The sequence below is a fragment of the Agelaius tricolor genome, unplaced genomic scaffold (assembly GCF_023055355.1).
Source record: "Agelaius tricolor isolate 1412-34295 unplaced genomic scaffold, bAgeTri1.0.p SCAF_1, whole genome shotgun sequence".
Classification (NCBI taxonomy): Eukaryota; Metazoa; Chordata; class Aves; order Passeriformes; family Icteridae; genus Agelaius; species Agelaius tricolor.
In genome coordinates, this window is record NW_027269261.1 from 92,509,631 (window position 1) to 92,526,005 (window position 16,375).

At 37.0% G+C, this 16,375-nt stretch overlaps 1 protein-coding gene across 2 annotated transcripts in view; it reads left to right on the plus strand.

Moving 5' to 3' along the window:
- The window catches only part of ME1 (malic enzyme 1), a 153,846-nt gene that overhangs the window by 75,480 nt on the left and 61,991 nt on the right, over nucleotides 1-16,375 (plus strand). For both annotated transcript variants that reach the window (XM_071443797.1, XM_071443803.1), the window contains exon 6: nucleotides 10,423-10,526. In XM_071443797.1, the coding sequence (XP_071299898.1) occupies nucleotides 10,423-10,526 (104 nt within the window). The remainder of the gene's footprint in view (nucleotides 1-10,422; nucleotides 10,527-16,375) is intronic.

A 16,375-nucleotide genomic window follows, 5' to 3' on the forward strand; every position in this document is an offset into this window, starting at 1 on the left:
AGACTAAATTGATGGCAGACTTTGTTTGAAGATACATTGGACATTTCCAATTCTTTATGCTCAGAAGACAGCAACAGATAGTGTTTGTTTTCATTGGCTTTCACAGTAACTGCTGTCAGCCTCTTCAGCAATTTCTCAGGCAGTGGGGGAGACAAGAGAAGGAATGGGCATAAATATAGCTATTATCACAAAAGGTGGGAAAATATGCATTATTTATGGCTCCACATAAGACAGCCTAGCATCTGGGACAAAGCTTGTCACGCTTGAATTGTAAGGCACTCTTACAAATGTTGGCCTTGCACTAGCAAGTGTACTTTGTGCGCAGAATGACTTTTTATTTTTTTTGACTAGTGGTATGACAGATATATAATTGAGAAGCCAGCACCAAAATAATATCAACGTATTTTTTCAGTTCAGGGGACACTGTTGATGTGACTTGTTGGTTTAGGAAGAGGTCCAACCCATTTGGCTCCAAGAAAGAAAATGTCTGAATGTCGTCACAGGAGACAGGGATGTCAGGGTCAAAGGAAAGACCATGTGGAAATAGCTTATGAAAGTAAATGAAATAAATAGATATAAGTTTAATAAAACTGAGGAGAGGTCAAAACAAGTGGTAGAGATTTATAGTTACATGTGAATGAAAAAAAAACAACAAAATATCGTTACCGTTGGTGTAGAAATTAGATATGCTGGTAACCTAGAACAAGATTTTCAGTTCTGTAAATGGTATCTGTTGATATGTTAAAAGTCTGTTCAGTCTGATGTACTTGAGACACTCTGCTGTCATAATGTGCAAGCTGATACAATATTAAGAAAATCCTCTTTATTAGTATAATATTAACTATGAGTGAAAAAGGTCTTTGAAGGTTTTTTAAGGCTTATGTAATCTTTGTAATTTTTCTGATGAAGGAAAATTATTAAGATGGCATTCTTCTGAATACTGCTAATTAATAACAAGCCTTTGATGGTGTCATCTTCAAAACAATAAGTCTTTACTCTTTGCTGTTTCACTTTGTTGGTGGTTTGTTTTTTGATTTTGGGTTTGTTTGGGGTTTTTTCTGTATTTTTGTCTGGTTTTGAAAGCTGGATGAGTCCTTATAATTGGATATTCCAGCTACGTATCCTAAACAAAATTTGTAAGTGCATGAACATAAAGGGAATGATGTGTGCTTCGTGCTTTGCAAAAATGGTATAGAACAGTTAAATGTTTTAAAAGAGTTTGACCCACCCCAAGCAGCTGTATTTTATCACTCTCTTGATTAAGCTAAAAAATGTAATGTATTGAGATAGCTACACTCCTGCTAACTACAGGAAAAAAGAAAGAGAAATATCTCCAACTTCTTTAAAGCATTTCACTGAGGCTAGAGTTGTCTTTTAGGGTACTATATAGGCTCCCATGAGTACTGCTTGGGCTCTTCTTAAAGATTATTGTTTGGCCACCTTATGTGATTTATTATAAACACTTATGGCTGGACCTTCAAGTAGGTTTTAGCACATCATCCCTCATGTTTTTTGAGAGCAAGAAACTTCTGAAAGTTTGGTTGCAGTAATCTATTTCTATAGCTTCCAGTTCCCATTATCCATCAGCTGTATTTCAAAGTGTAGGGTATTGTAAAATGTTTCTTGATGTGTGACAGGATATGTGGCTGAGATTTTAGCCATGTAGCAGCTAGGGTTCATGAAGAAGAAATTGTAGTCTTTAACTCTGTGATACCTGTGGGGTTCAGTTGTGTAGGGAGCTTAATGGTCCATCTGAGCCTTTTCTGTGATTCAGAAAAAGCTTTTATAGAAAGTAGATACCAGGAGTTTCAGGAGATTTCTTCTGAAAATTATATTAATAAAATAGGTGAGATTTCTCAGATTTTTCTGACTATTGTTTGTATGTTAAAATATTAGTGATTACATGCAGTGCAATGTGCTGAAGTCCTAAATGATGTTGGATTCTTCAGGACTATTGTTTTCTCAATAGGCAAATGATTAAGTTTTTCAAGAAATGCCACTGGCATGCAGACAGCCATTTGTTTTCAGTTTTACTGTGTAAAATAGTTATGCATGCTAAAATTGTGTCTGATGAGATGTTCCTCCAAAACCATGGTTCTGAGTGTCTTCCAAGTTCCAACTCGAATTACAGGCATTTATGGAATTGGCATTGTCCCTATCCCTCCAGACAGATGTTAACTTTAGGAGAGGTCTCTCAGACTGTTAAACATAATGCAGAGTATTTATCTTGCCGTTTTGCTTTGTTTTGTTTTCTTAAAATGCACAGTGACTTACCCTCCTTGTTCTCCTTGCTAATTCTGCTAGATAAGAAAAGACCTGTAAGATCACTGGGTCGCACTGTTAACCCAGCACTGCCAAGTCCACCACTAAACCATGTCCTGAAAATGCCACATGTACTTTTAAATACCTCCAGGAATGGGAACTCAACCCCTTTTCTGCTTCTCAGCTTGTTCTAATGCTTGAGAACCTGTTCTGTAAAGAACATGCACTTCGTCCGTGGTGAGAGTACCCTGTTCATAGAAAGCATTCTGTTATTTTCAGATTGGCACAATTAGCACAGGAAATAAATCTTTCTATACTTTTCCTCAATATTTTTCCAAGATTAGAAGTAATTTCCCCTTCATCCTAGTAATCATGTGCCTTAGTTATGAGCTGCTTGTGACAGCTGCCACTTGGTGCAGAAGTAAATGTAGATTTAAAAGAAGGACCTGATGAATCCCTATGGTGCTGATACACAAGCATGGTACTAGGAGAACTCTGGTGCTTTAAAGATCAGTCTAACAAGGAATTTATTATGTTAGTTTTGAAGCTAGCTTTCTGTAACGGAAGATGGTGGCACAATTGTATGTTTAAAATTGAAAAACTTTTTAGGTTTTCATTTTCTAATATGAAAAACTATCAAGCTAACTTGCTAGCTTTGAAGGCAGTTTTTTCTTTTTTCAATTATAGTACCTTCATAAAAAACATATAATCCAATCCTCAGGAAAATGCCTTATTTTCTCCTTATGAACAGGGCATGACTCATGATGGCCATCCTCTTAAACATATATCTAATAGTTTTTAGAAGGTAAACTGGTTGAAAATAATCAATGTAAGCTGTTTGACCTAAAAAAAAGGTTCCAATGGCATTTAAATTTCAGGGAAACACCATTATTTTTTTGCTTTATCTGCTGGCTAGCAAAGTTATGCTTGAGGTATGTTTCACTACGCAGCTCTTCCCAGGTCTTTCCTGTTTGGAAACTGCCATAAAGATCAAGGTTCACAGAGCAGTTTTTGCCATATTGTCCAAGTAAATTTACTGCACTAATTTTTTTAATATCAATGGTAACTTACTGAAAAAGCTTTGTTATTGTTGTGTGAATCTCTTGTACTGTGTACTGGAAAGGTGAGCAGGTGGAATGAAAGATAAATTGCTTTGAAAAAGATATAATTAATCTGATGTCAGATGTATTATTGCTTTAAAATTTTTTAAATTTTAGTATTCAATGAAAAGTATGGCTGTATATGGTTAGCCTAGCTGTAGTGTGTATTACTTATAGTTTTTAGAGCCCACCAAGTAGAGAGGTTCAGGTATCATTGTGAATTCCAGGTTGTTTTGAAAGGAACTTCTTGAGCATATGCATCATTAATGGACCACTGGCTGTAAATAGCTGTATGTTTCAAGCTCAGAAATCTTGAATTACACCTAAAAATCATAAGAGAAAATTTCTATAAAAGTATAATTTCTATAAAATGTTTTATCATTTCCAGCATTTTGGAGTTTAGCTATGAGAGTGACTCAGGTGCATGTAGAGACTCACACTAGAAGGCAACACTCCTCTGCCACTGGGCCATCAACAGCCCTTGAGCTCTTCATCTGTCACTTGGTTCCACAAACTGACTCGTGGACACAAGTGAGTCATGCCCCAAACACAAATGCATTGTCTGACTTGGAAGAGACAGCAGTCCCTTGAAAAACCTGAAAAATCAAATCCATGTTGCCCCTTGCTGCTGCAACTTTCTGTCTTTGGATTTTGCACTTGGTGCTCCCTTGCTAATGAGGGCTCACATGTGGTGTATCTAAGGTATGTTTGTAAATGCTACCCTCAGGGGGCTGCTGGGTGCTCTTCAGCTTTGCGTGCTCACTCTGGGGAATGTGTTTGACTTCCTGGAAGAGCCCTTGTGGTAGCCATGGCACGGGATGGGGGGAGGCAGGCAGATGGTGCCGTGCGAGGGGGCTGGAGGCTTGTGCCCCTGGGCACGCAGCCACGGTGTGCCCCCAGCCCTCGCACACTGGGGCCTTTATTCGGTGCCACAGCCATGCGCCGGAAACATCCCACAGAATGTCCTTGGCACAGCCTGGCTTTGTGCAGTCTTGCTTGGGGTGGGCTGTGGTAATTTCATAGCGTGTTACAAGATTCCTTCATGAGGCATTCTTTCCAGCCATTAGAGGGATTTTTATTTTGTTGTTAAAGTTTGCTGGAGCTGACAGTTTTTCAGCTGGGCAAGGCTGTCTGCATGCGTGGGAAATCACTGGAATATAAGCGACAAGGTTCAGTGAGCATAGAAGCTACAACTGGTAATTTCTCTTCAGCTTAGAAATGAGTAAACTCCCTGAGCAGAAGCAAGCGCAGGATGTAAAGGTCACATTGACACTTTAATAACTTTATGAAATTAAATAACAAGTTGGGCTTAATAAATGAAGCCTGTCTTTAAGGAGAAATAATTTCAAATGTCTAGTCTGGGTTTGCAAATCTGTAGTATCATTATACATATATGAAAGAGAATACATTCTCTGTATTTTTTTTACCACAACCTTAAATTCTTTTAAGCAGAATTTTTAAACACCATAACTACTTTTCTGTTACATCAGGATATTGCTTCACCAGAGTTTTAATAAGTTTTAATATTTTGAACTGTCTCAAAAAATCATAATACTCTTTGCTAATAACTTTATTCCATAGAAGTCATTCCTTTCAAGCACTGCATTCAAGATTGATTACAAAGGAGCACTATGAATGTATTATCTTTTAAACACTTAACTATTGAAGGTCTAGAATTTTGTCTGACCAGACAAGGGACAATTTTCAGTGATGTTTTTAGGCTTACAGGTGGGAAAATAGTAATTATAGTATGGCCATATCTTTGTATCTAAAGAACTGGCAGCTGCTTGGTTTTGGTAAGGTGAGCACAGCTGGGATCAACTGTTAAAACTCATGTCTGGTGTATGGGGTTTTTCCTCCTTTTTTTTATAGCTAGAATGACCCATTTTACCAATTTACCATAGAATACCAATTTTTGGCATTCGATGTTGGGATCTTTTGTGACATCCTGTCCTATGGAGGAGCCCATGGAGGAAATGGAGGGACAGAGAGAGCTACTGCTCTGTGTGCCAGTACCTGTTTTGGAGATGTCTACATAAAGTATTAGCTGAGATTCCCAAAGATGAGATCTCCTTCTTTTAGGGAGAAACAGAGTAAGGCTCCTTTTATTCTTGTGCAGGAAGCCCCTTGCTAACGTTTGCAAATGTGTTGATAAAGGTCTGGTGTTTAAATAGGAGGGGCCTATTTCTTAGTGAGTATGTCATATGGCTAGTGTAATTCAAAGAAAACAAAATCTCAGAAAAAATTTTAAGTTCTTTGATTATGCAACTTATTTTTGCAAAGTATTCTACACCCTCAAACCCAATTACTAGCATTCAACTCATCCAAAGTTCACTTAGCATTTGGAAACACAGAATTTGTTACACATTTTAAGGTCATCATCCTGTATTTCAGGCTTCAAAACAAGCTTATTCAAAGAAAAGAAAGGCCTTCTAGTCTACTATAAGTTGAAATCTTACACACTTTTTAATGCTGTGAAAAACACTTTGCAGCCATAAGCAGTTCTTGAAGGACAGAAAATTGTGATTCAGCATGTTAGTGCTTCCAAGCTGAAAGTTTAAATGAATGCAGATTGATTACTGGCTGATGAGTATTGATGGAAGCTTGAAGTTAAGTCCAAAACATTGGCATGTTCCTAACCAGCTAACTGTTTTTATTGGAAAAAGTTTCACATCAAGTGAAATTTCAATCTTGTGGAACAAAAATAGAAGTTTGGAATATGCAGCTTTCCTGGAGAGCAGAAACCCTCCTTTGCTCACCAGCCCTTCCCCAACCTGTTAAAACTGAGACAAGAAAGTTACAGAAAGAATTTAGAATGTATTATTGTAAGAAAATTTTAAGACTTGAAAAAGCAGCAGCCTCCCCCTGGTGTTTTTGGTAACTGTGTGCCCTGTTAGATGAATCATGCTCTGAAATGTGTTTAATTTCTGGCATGTGGCATGTCTTTGTCCCAAAGCTTCAGAGGTCCCATACAAATACAATTCTCTTTTAGCTCTGTGATTGTGACTCTAGTGCAAATAATTTCCCATTGTAGAGCTGCTGGAGGGTTTTGGCATTTTAATGGCATGGGGTTATGCTACTCTGAAGCATTACCATACACCAAACACTGTCTACGTAGCACTGATTGGTTCTGAACTATCCCTGCTCCATCTTTGTCAGTGGAAAGGCTTCGGGTCTTGCAGATGTTCCCCTACAATTTTCCATGAAGCTGTTCACTGAAGTATGTATTTGTTCCAAAGAAACATCTCAGTGCCAAGTTTGGGAATAAATGACATTTCAGTGTGTTTGTGCTCAACTGATGAAATATTTAAGCGTGCAGTTTTCTGTTTCTCACTGGTTTGGCTTTTGTAGCTAAATTAGAGCCAGGTGCACAGCTCAGCCTTGCTTGAACTTTGATGGTTTGCTGATCTCTTTAAGTAAGATGGCATAAATGATTTACCTTTTTCTTAAAACCCCCGAAGGTCATTACAGTTTTAATGTGCTCGGGTGGTGCTTCAGAGAACTTGTTATTTTGCACAGCTAATTCTAAATAGATCTACCTGATATTTCCACTACCAGAACTTTAAAAAAGCCCTTTTTTCTTAGAAAACACTATTTCTGTTAAAGCTTGAATGTACCACATTGGTAAACCTGAATGTTTCAGAACCTTTTTTAGTCTTAGAATAAACATGTCTAAAAATAAGCTGGCATCAACTTTTTCAGTATCATGTGATATGTATAACAAACCAACTAACCTGGGAAAAGGAGAGTTATGTTTTGAGAGAGATTTGATTTCCAAAACAACAAACCAAACTTTAAGCTTTGACAACAAGCTAGGTAACAAAAGAAACCCAAGTCATTGAGGAAAAGTACCTAATCATCATGTCAGTTTGACATACTTGATTGTATGATGGAACTTTTTTTTTTTTGGTAATCTGTTTTGAAAGCCATGAAATAGTTGGTAGCAAATGTTAATCTCTCAAGATGTGTGAACCCTCCAAAAAAAACAAGCACCACGGTCCTGGTTTGCATGGTGTTGACCTGAATAAGGGGATAATGTGCTTAAGCAGCTTATTCATTCTTCAGCGGCCTTTGGAAAGGGAGCGGCTCCACAATGGTTTGCCACTCAGGGCGCAGACGTGACCACTGTTCTTTTCACTTGCTGAATGTTTCATTCTTTTGTGTCCGCCACGGGTTTCTTCATACGTTGTTCCAAACAGGACCATAAAGGAACTTTTTGGGGCTATTTCATGTCAAACTGTAACGTTTGTTAAGCAGAATGCACTGAGCTGTAAAGGAATTCTGAACTGTGAGTATATAGCTGGCCAAGCTTTTCATCAGAGATGTGTCGCTGAATTAATTGTCTCTGCTTGTGAGACTTCCCAGGCTAGAGGTTTATAAACACTCCAGAAACACTGTAATAATTCTTTTAAATATTTCACATTAAATTTCAGCATCAAAGATAGGTGAATAAACTCAAGCAATGGTCCTGTAAATGGAACTGCTTTGGAGTTCTGAGTTTTTGTGTTGACTATAGATTTAAATGCTCACAGATATGAAAAATGCAGAAGTAGCAAAAGGAGTGTAGGAGCCTATGTATGTTTAAAGGCTGATTTAGCACTTTTTGAACAGAATAATGTGATGCCTGTTTCTCTTGAACTTTCACAGAATCACTGCCTTCTTGAAGGAATTAGACTGGTTCAATCTGGCTGCAAAGTGTTTTAGAAACATGTCTTCAGAATTTAAAAAATAAAGGAACCAAAGATTTGTTTTTCACTTTGAGCATTGTTTTATAAAATGAGAAAACAGACATTGCTTAATAAAAAGCTTGTGGAAGCTCTTCAAAAAGAGCAAATCAGTTTAGGAAGAAAATTAGGAGAGTTGGAAAGGGATTAAGTTATTTCCTCTGAATTGGACAGTGGAACATGCGGTATCCATGCACAGGACATGGAATAGCAGAAGCCTACGGGCATGGAAAACTGCAGCAATGGGATTTTAGAGGTGAGATTGCTGCTTCTGAGTCCTACCATGATGTTCCTGACAGAGGCTTCTGAGCTTGGCCATTCTTCTTTCCAACCTTGTGTGCTCAATCTGGTGAGAAGTGTTAGACAACTCATATGGGCTCTCCAAAATTGCCTGAAGATTTCCAGTTGTTGAAAAGTTAATTTGCACTTTGTGCAAATTCATCCTCCAGATACATAAATTTATCCTTGATTTTTCAGGTTTTCTTGAGATAATTTTTAATAACTAGAAAAACTTAAAATGGTAATGAAAAAAGAATTTCAGAAATAGTTCTTGACTATAAAGTTTGAAGTGATTATATCAAAACAAGAAGACTATACAAAAGGGAAAATTACATTGACAAATATTAGATCAAACTCTTGCCAGTTTTTCCTGCAGCATCTAGAATAGGTACAGAATTATTACTTTGATTTTGCTGCTAGAATATTTAGCATAATGTGAATACACAGGCAAAATTATTTCTGAAAAAAATGTGCTACTTAGACATGAATGCTACAGTGTGTTGGTGAAGGGAATAAATGAAATATTTACAGTGTAATAATGTCACCTTCACTTACAAAGTAATTTTAATTTTGAGCTTTGTGTTTCACTTCAAAAAGCTGAACTAACAACTTCTGAATGGCTGTAAGTAATGTATTAAAAATTGCTCTGAATTGGTGATTAATTTAGCAAGAAAATTCAGCTTTAATACCTGCTTGATTTTTTTAAAAGATTCCAATCTTATTTCTTGACATCTTTGTGGAAGTGGGGAGAAATGTGAGGGAGATACAAACATCTCTGTCTATAGGTCTGTATCAGGAACTCCTGGGGAAGCAGAATGCCACCAAAGATTTTAAGTTCCATACTGATTCAAATCATTCTTTAACAGGGGCTTGTGACCCAGAAGATTTTGTTTTTCAGTTTTACAATTTAAAACAAAGCTGGGATGGGAATTTAGGCCCTTCTCTAAAACTCAGAAATCAGATTTCTGTTTCCCAGTCTGGGTGAGGAAGAGAAAGCTTTCCAGACTTTTTGCTTAATTTTGCATTCTGAAGACTCTCACTTGGAAGACAAGTTGGCCTGTATTTTTCTTTACAATGTTTTTCTAGTTGAAGCTGATGTACAAAAAATTTCTGCCACCCTGCTGAGTTTACAAATTGTTTTTGGATGAAAAATGTTTTGCTAGCTTCTGAGCTATTCTGCAAGCTGTTTGGGCATGTGTGGGAGGATTGCACACTATAGACAATGGGGAAATCAGCTTATTTGTTTTCAGAGGCATGTGAGAAATAACAACAAAGAGTGTCTTTATACCTGAGTTCCTGGGAAAGCCAGTGGAAGTGTGACACTTGTTGTGGGGAAGTATAAATTTAGTAATTTGCAAGTTATAATTTGGAAATACATCAAACCTTCTAGTAGTGAAGACATGGAGTGATATAGCCTTAGTGTTTTTATGGAAGTATGGATCATATAGCTAAAGAAAGAAGTACAAGATTTAAGCATAGACAAATTCAGAAATCATACCCAACTGATGGAACATGGATAGCTGAAATTAAGAATTCTAGAATATAAACTCATAATCTAATAAGCTTGAAAGGAAAAGAGAATGGGTTGGTTATGTTTTGGCATATTAAATTTTAGAAAACTGCACATTTTCTGAATATCAGCTCATCAACACAGTTGAAATGATGCACTCTGGGAGAGATTTGTGAAACATTATGCTAAAATTAAGGAAAATAGCTTTTTTTAAAGGTCAGAGCACTTTCAGGATATAAAAGAAAAATAGAAAATTACCAAAACTTTAAAAGATACTTTTGAAACCTGACATTTCAGAGTAAACTTTACTTTTTTACTTGGAAACTATACACTTCCTTTGAGATTAGGGTATCCCTTTTCCTTGATACAAAAGGGTGTTTCTTTAATCTCTTTGTTTCTTTGGTCTTAATGTAGGGGTGGATAAATTGATATGTTCTTCATATGCTTGGGTTAATCCTCAAACACTCTATTTTTGTCTCTTTCTTATTAACTGAGTGTAGTATTGTAACTTGTTCATGTAGTATTTCAAACATTTTTTTTTCAACAGGCATTGCTGAAAGATCCTTTGTATATTGGGCTGAGACACAAGAGAATTAGAGGTCAAGCCTATGATGATCTTCTTGATGAATTCATGGAAGCTGTGACTGAAAGGTAAGTGATATATCTGTGCTACTTATTGATGAATTCCACTGTGAACTTCATCTTGAGAGAAATAAAGGTCAGTAGCTTATGAAAAGACAACAGAGTTAGGTTAGGTTCCAGATAATTTTTATTTTGAGCATAGTATTTTATGAGTTTATAACTGCCTTAGGTATTTACCTTCAATATTGCAGTTTCTTGACTTGTATGAGCAGCAAAATTCATCTGGATATAACTAGTTTTTCAAACTTCATTTTCAAGATTTAGATTTTTCAGTGTTTAATTTTAAACGTCATGGTATTGGTACCAAGTCTGATCTTTCACTGCTTCTCTTTTCATATACAGAAAGTAGTTAAATTTATTATTAGACTGTGATGCATAAAATAGTTCTCTTTGCATGTCAAATAACACATTTGCTCATAGTTTCCTTGTTTGTTAAAGTATTTTGAGTTCTAGCTCTGCATTCAATGTGTATATCTAAAATAGCTCAGTTGCCAGGATCCTTAGTGGAATGTGTGTTCTCCATCTGCCTCCCAAAGGTGAGGCTGAGCTGTGGAACCTGGAAATACTTTCCAGCTCCTCAGTCTTGCCTTGTGCCCCATCTGCATGAGAGACCTTACCTGGGTATACATAACTTCTGTTCTTTCTGCCTTGGTTGCTGTGCAAAAGAAACTTGGCCAAGAAGTGGTATCAATTTCTGTGCCTGAAACCCATATTCTTTCATGTACTACCTACACTTTTCCCCATCATCCCCACTGCCACTCCCTTGTTCATAATCTTCCTATGGAAGTTGCTGGTGTGACTGTCCTGTTGTATGTTTGCTACTCTGCTGAAAAACACTGCAGATAACATTGGTGAACCTTTCTAATAGAGTAACCTCCCTAAAAGAATGTTCAGAGCATTAGAAATTGCTCTGTGGTCTGTTTTTTGAGAATCTCTAACATAATGCATTCTCTAACTTGCCCTTTCTTTAAAATGAGCCACTGTTCTTGATACTAAAGGAAATAATCAGAGTCAAGCAGAAGATTATCTCAGTAATGTTTGAAGGTCTGGTTGACATGCGCTTGTTACTTAAACATCTTTTAAGCTCTGTAATTTTGAGCAATTTTGAGCAATTTGTGTTTGCTTGACCTTCTGAAAGATCACTTTGTTCTCAGCTAAAACTGTCATGGTCAGCAGTGGTTGAAGTTCATGTTTGAAGTGCAGCACTTAAAAATTGTAATTCCAACTTTGCGTGGTTTACTTGTGAGTTGTTTTGCCTGTAGTGTGACACCTACATTCGTTATGATACCCATTTACTAAGGTGAAGGGAAAAGTGATGTAGTTAAATAAAAATTGAGTCCAATTGCTCAATAATTTTACATTTCCTTAAATCCAGATTTGTGTTTAAAGTGCCGCTGGCAGACTTAGCACTTACAGCTGATTCTGGCATAGCAGGTCTGACTGTTAAACATGCAGGTCATGATTTCCTTTACAAACGTTGTGGTGATCTAGGTAATTGTATACTTTGGTTACATGATAGTTATTTTTTCCTTATGAAAGTTTCTATTATGTTTTTCCTCTTTTCACTTTTCTTGGCCTTCTGCTGTCTGTTTCACTGAGTATTTGCTTTGCTAATCTTAGATGCATGTTTGGTCTGTTAAATTTTATGTTAGTCATATTTATTGTTAGTTATTGCCATGGTGCTCCAAAAGAAGCTTGCTTATTTAGCACTGCCTAATCAGTTCTGGGAATGGGATGAATTCTGGTGAAATCTGCTGTCATGGTGTTTTCAGTACATCTCCAAGACATACATAATCATGAATAGTGTAAAGCACAAGGCTGTCACGTATTTTTAATAAGTCTAAATTAAAGACAGGGTGATGACAGATATGTTCAAGTTGGAAAGCTATGTGAAATACCTCTTTTAGATCTTTTTCACCTTCATAATGCTCCAGAGAGGCCAAATGCTAAGAGAAGTGAGAGCCAGGTTTTAGCAGCATTGCCTGGGAGCAAGAAGGAGTGGGCAGCAGTACAGGGCAGTGCGCTCTGTACAGTTAGAATTAGGCCCTTTTTATTGGCTTCCAGGGAATTTTCCTAGATGTCATCTTGAATGATTGTTAAATTTTGAAAATCTTAATTTTTTTTAAATTTATAAATTTTTATGCAGCATAATTTATAGTGCTTCATGTTGAAATGTCACCTTTATACAATGAATGGCATGATAATAAAGAAAGTGCTTCATATAAAGGTATAGTTTCATCAACTGCAATACTTTCTTCCTTCTCAGCTTCTGCTTATATTCACTCTAAAAAAAGTTCCACTTATGAAACAAAATTATTTATGAGAGTCAGGATTAAAAGAAAAGAAAACCCCAAACCAACAAACTAAACTTAAGCTAATCATTACTTAAAGATTTTGGTACAGTATCCAGTGTGCTATCATGGCAGAATGGAACTAGTACATTGATTTTTCCCACATGAGGGAAGGCAGGAACATATGGAAAGTATCTGGATTTCTGGTGACAAAAATCCAGTGAACAGCTTTAATTTATTTACATATGTATACATTTATCTGTTTGTTTATTTATTTTTTACCAGTGCCAGCAGCCCTCTCTGAGGGCAGGTACTATAATTTCTCTGGGCATTACCAGGTGGTTCTTGCTTTTGTGTCAGTGCAATAATTTAGAGGAACAAGAATATTCTAAGTGGAAGGAATATTTTATGACAGGAGAAAAAGACAGACAGTTGTCTTCATCAGTGAAGAACATAATACCAACTGGAATTCAGACACATTTGTTAAGTTTCTGCCCTGTGCAGAAATGGGTCATAAAACATTTTATACAGACAAGTAAGTTTTTCCAAATGCCAAGTTGTTTTTAAATATCTATGTTTACAGAGGAAACTTTGAAAGGAAGGATTGCTAAACAACACTTTGGTAGCTGGGATTGAGCCACCAAACTTTCATGTGTAACCAGAGAAAATAACTCTCTTTTTATTCCAGTTCCTGTTTCTTTTCTGCTCGACTGTGATGATGCAAAGAGAAATATATCAGTGGCCAAGAGGTATTCATGTACAGCAGTGAAAGGATTATGGAAATGCTTGAGGGGAAAATATGTAGAATGGAGATGGAACAAGAAATGAAAGGAGAGGAAAAAAGCATCTTTTTAATAACAGGGACTTGAATTTCCTTGTCTAATGCAAGGAGGAGATTTAAAGAGTATGGAAATTTTTTCCCCATTTCAAAGCATGTTTAATTTTCACAAATCTGGTAAAGATAATGCTACCCTGAACCCCTCAACAGAATGTCAGAGAAGTGAAGAACAGCATCCTACCAGCTTGCTTTCTGCTTCAGATCATCCCCAATAGAAGTCATTATAGTAGGCAGGGAAAATACTGACTTGCACCTCTGGCCTATGAACAGATTGGAAACTTAGAAAATGGAAAGAATCTGGGGGATTTTCCATAGATTATTTCCTTGCCTATCTACCACAACCCCAAAGATTTAGATGGAATTATTCCACTGTTATGAGCTAAACCTTGGGGATTTGTGATGTGTATGAGCAGCCCTGTATCACTGAAGTTATCTTTCTGTGTGTGTGTGTGTGTGATGGTAAGTTTTCAGTTACACTTCAAGATACAAATAATAGTCATGGACCCTTGAAAAGTAATGCCATGTGTCGTTTACATTCTCTTCTGTAATGATATTTTGATTAAATCCTTCCCCACTCTTTTTATATGCTGTGCTTTTCTCAAGTTTGTGAGCTATAAACCAAACTGCTGACAATTGTAATTCACTGTGTTCCATCCTAAATTACCATGATGCAGTCATTATTCCTCATTTGCCTGATTACATTATTCACAGATGGTAGCAGTATTTCATTTCACTTCATGTACTACTTTAAAGCAATGTTTTATGGTAAATATGGTTTAGCTAACTTTGAGAACAACTGTAAAAGCAATATATCCACAAAATCAAAATAGAAAAATATTTTAATAGCTGTTTTCATTTAGTAGATTACATTAGAATATAGTTCAATTTGTGACTAAATTAATTAATTCATACAGTCTTTACTTTTGGCAAGAGAATGTACTGGCAAGAAGTCAACTTAAAAGGTGCATATAGGTATGCATCATTAAGGGAGTGGTTGGACCACAGTCATTCTGACCTGTCCAAGCACAGGTTGTGGGAGCATTGGTGCCTCTGTCCTCTTTTGCACTTTAGTGGTGCAAGACCAAGACTCACACCATGCCTCTATGTTCCCATATTGATTAAGCTAAAGAGGCTGTCAGAAAGTGTGCATAAGAAATGCTGCTGCAACAACTCCCTCCTATGGCAGACTTAGCAAAGATCCTTCTGTATTGAGATTTTTTCCCTCATTGGGAATTAGGCCCTTTGAAGCAATTTGTCAAATCTATGACTACCTGCTCCTTCCACCATGCAGTGAATATTAAGTTCCTAATGAGGATCACTGTGGACAGCAGGATATGAGAAAGGTGGGTCCTTTGGCAGTAGCCTGTAGGCTGCCTTGACTACAGCTACAGTTGTTCTCTGAACCTACCCTCAGTTCCTTCCTGTGCTTACATCTGAGGTTCATTTCCAGTTATTGATGGGTTTGTGCTCTTCCTGAAACTACCTGGGTCCAGGCTTCCTTGCCCACCTAGACTCCCAGGTGGAGTTTTTTATACTCATGAGATAAGACCTTTTAGAAGGCTCCTTAGCTTGTTCGACTATTAAAAAAGGCTCTTGGAAAAAAAAAAAAGTATTTTTACATTGTGGTTTTAAGTGAGGATCTGTTTCTTTGGATAATGGACAGTGGAAGAGGAAAACTCAAACAGTTTCATAATCAGAATTTATATTTTATTATAATAGCTCAAGCAACTGTGATGGTTTGCCTGAGGAGAATCTTCTAATCTTGTGATTAACCATGATGACTTGTAACTGATTCCACTTGCAACATTTAAATTGTCAACAGATGATGCCGTCTCTAGGAAGGTTGTTAAGGAGCCCTGAATCCTTCCCCAGGCTGCGGTGCTTAGTGGGATACCCTGCTTGGAATTGTCCTCACCTGCCTGTGTAGGGGAAAAAGAGGAGTAAACTAACTGCGCTGTGTTTCTTGAGGTGGGATGCCTGTGTGCACATTTGGCACTCCTTCAGTTGCCAGATCCAGGCAGCTCTGACATGGAGGAAAGAAGACTTGGTAGAAAACGTCTGCTTCTGTGTGTTCTGTTGTGTAAGGGGGAGTAGGTTAATTAATTCACTCCTAGCATGAATATCTTTATAAATGCAAAGAAGAATGTAGGCAAGCAATTTTTTTGGTTGGTTGATTGGTTGGTTTGGTTTTGTTATTTAGTGCCTTGTATCCTTCTTCCCTTTCCTGTTGGTTCATTTGGTGGTTAAGTCATATATGGTTGCTGGAAATGTTACAAATATATGCTGTGCAGACTCTTTGGATGCAGTAAGTAGCATAAGGAAAAGTGAGTCTGTCAGTGAAGCAAAATCATAGCAGAATAGACAGAACCTAATCACATCAAGTTTATTTGCAGAGAGAAACCTATTATTGCTTGTGATGCAAGACCTTAAGAGAAATTCTTAGCAAAGATTAGCAGAGGAGCCTTGAAGAAATAAAACCTCATTCATGCTTTAAAGAAAACAAAAAGTACCAAAATCTTCAAGCATGGTACTGAGAGGGAAAGCTGTTGTTTTGGGTTTTGAGATAGGATAGAGCAAGTGGGGGAATATTTTACTATTTTTAATATGCCTCTTGTACCAAAACTGCATCTGCAGCTCAAATTGGATGTATTTATGTATTCTAATAATGCTTAATTATGTCCCAGACTTGCTTCAACCATTCAAAACTCAAGAAGTGTAGAACATGCTGT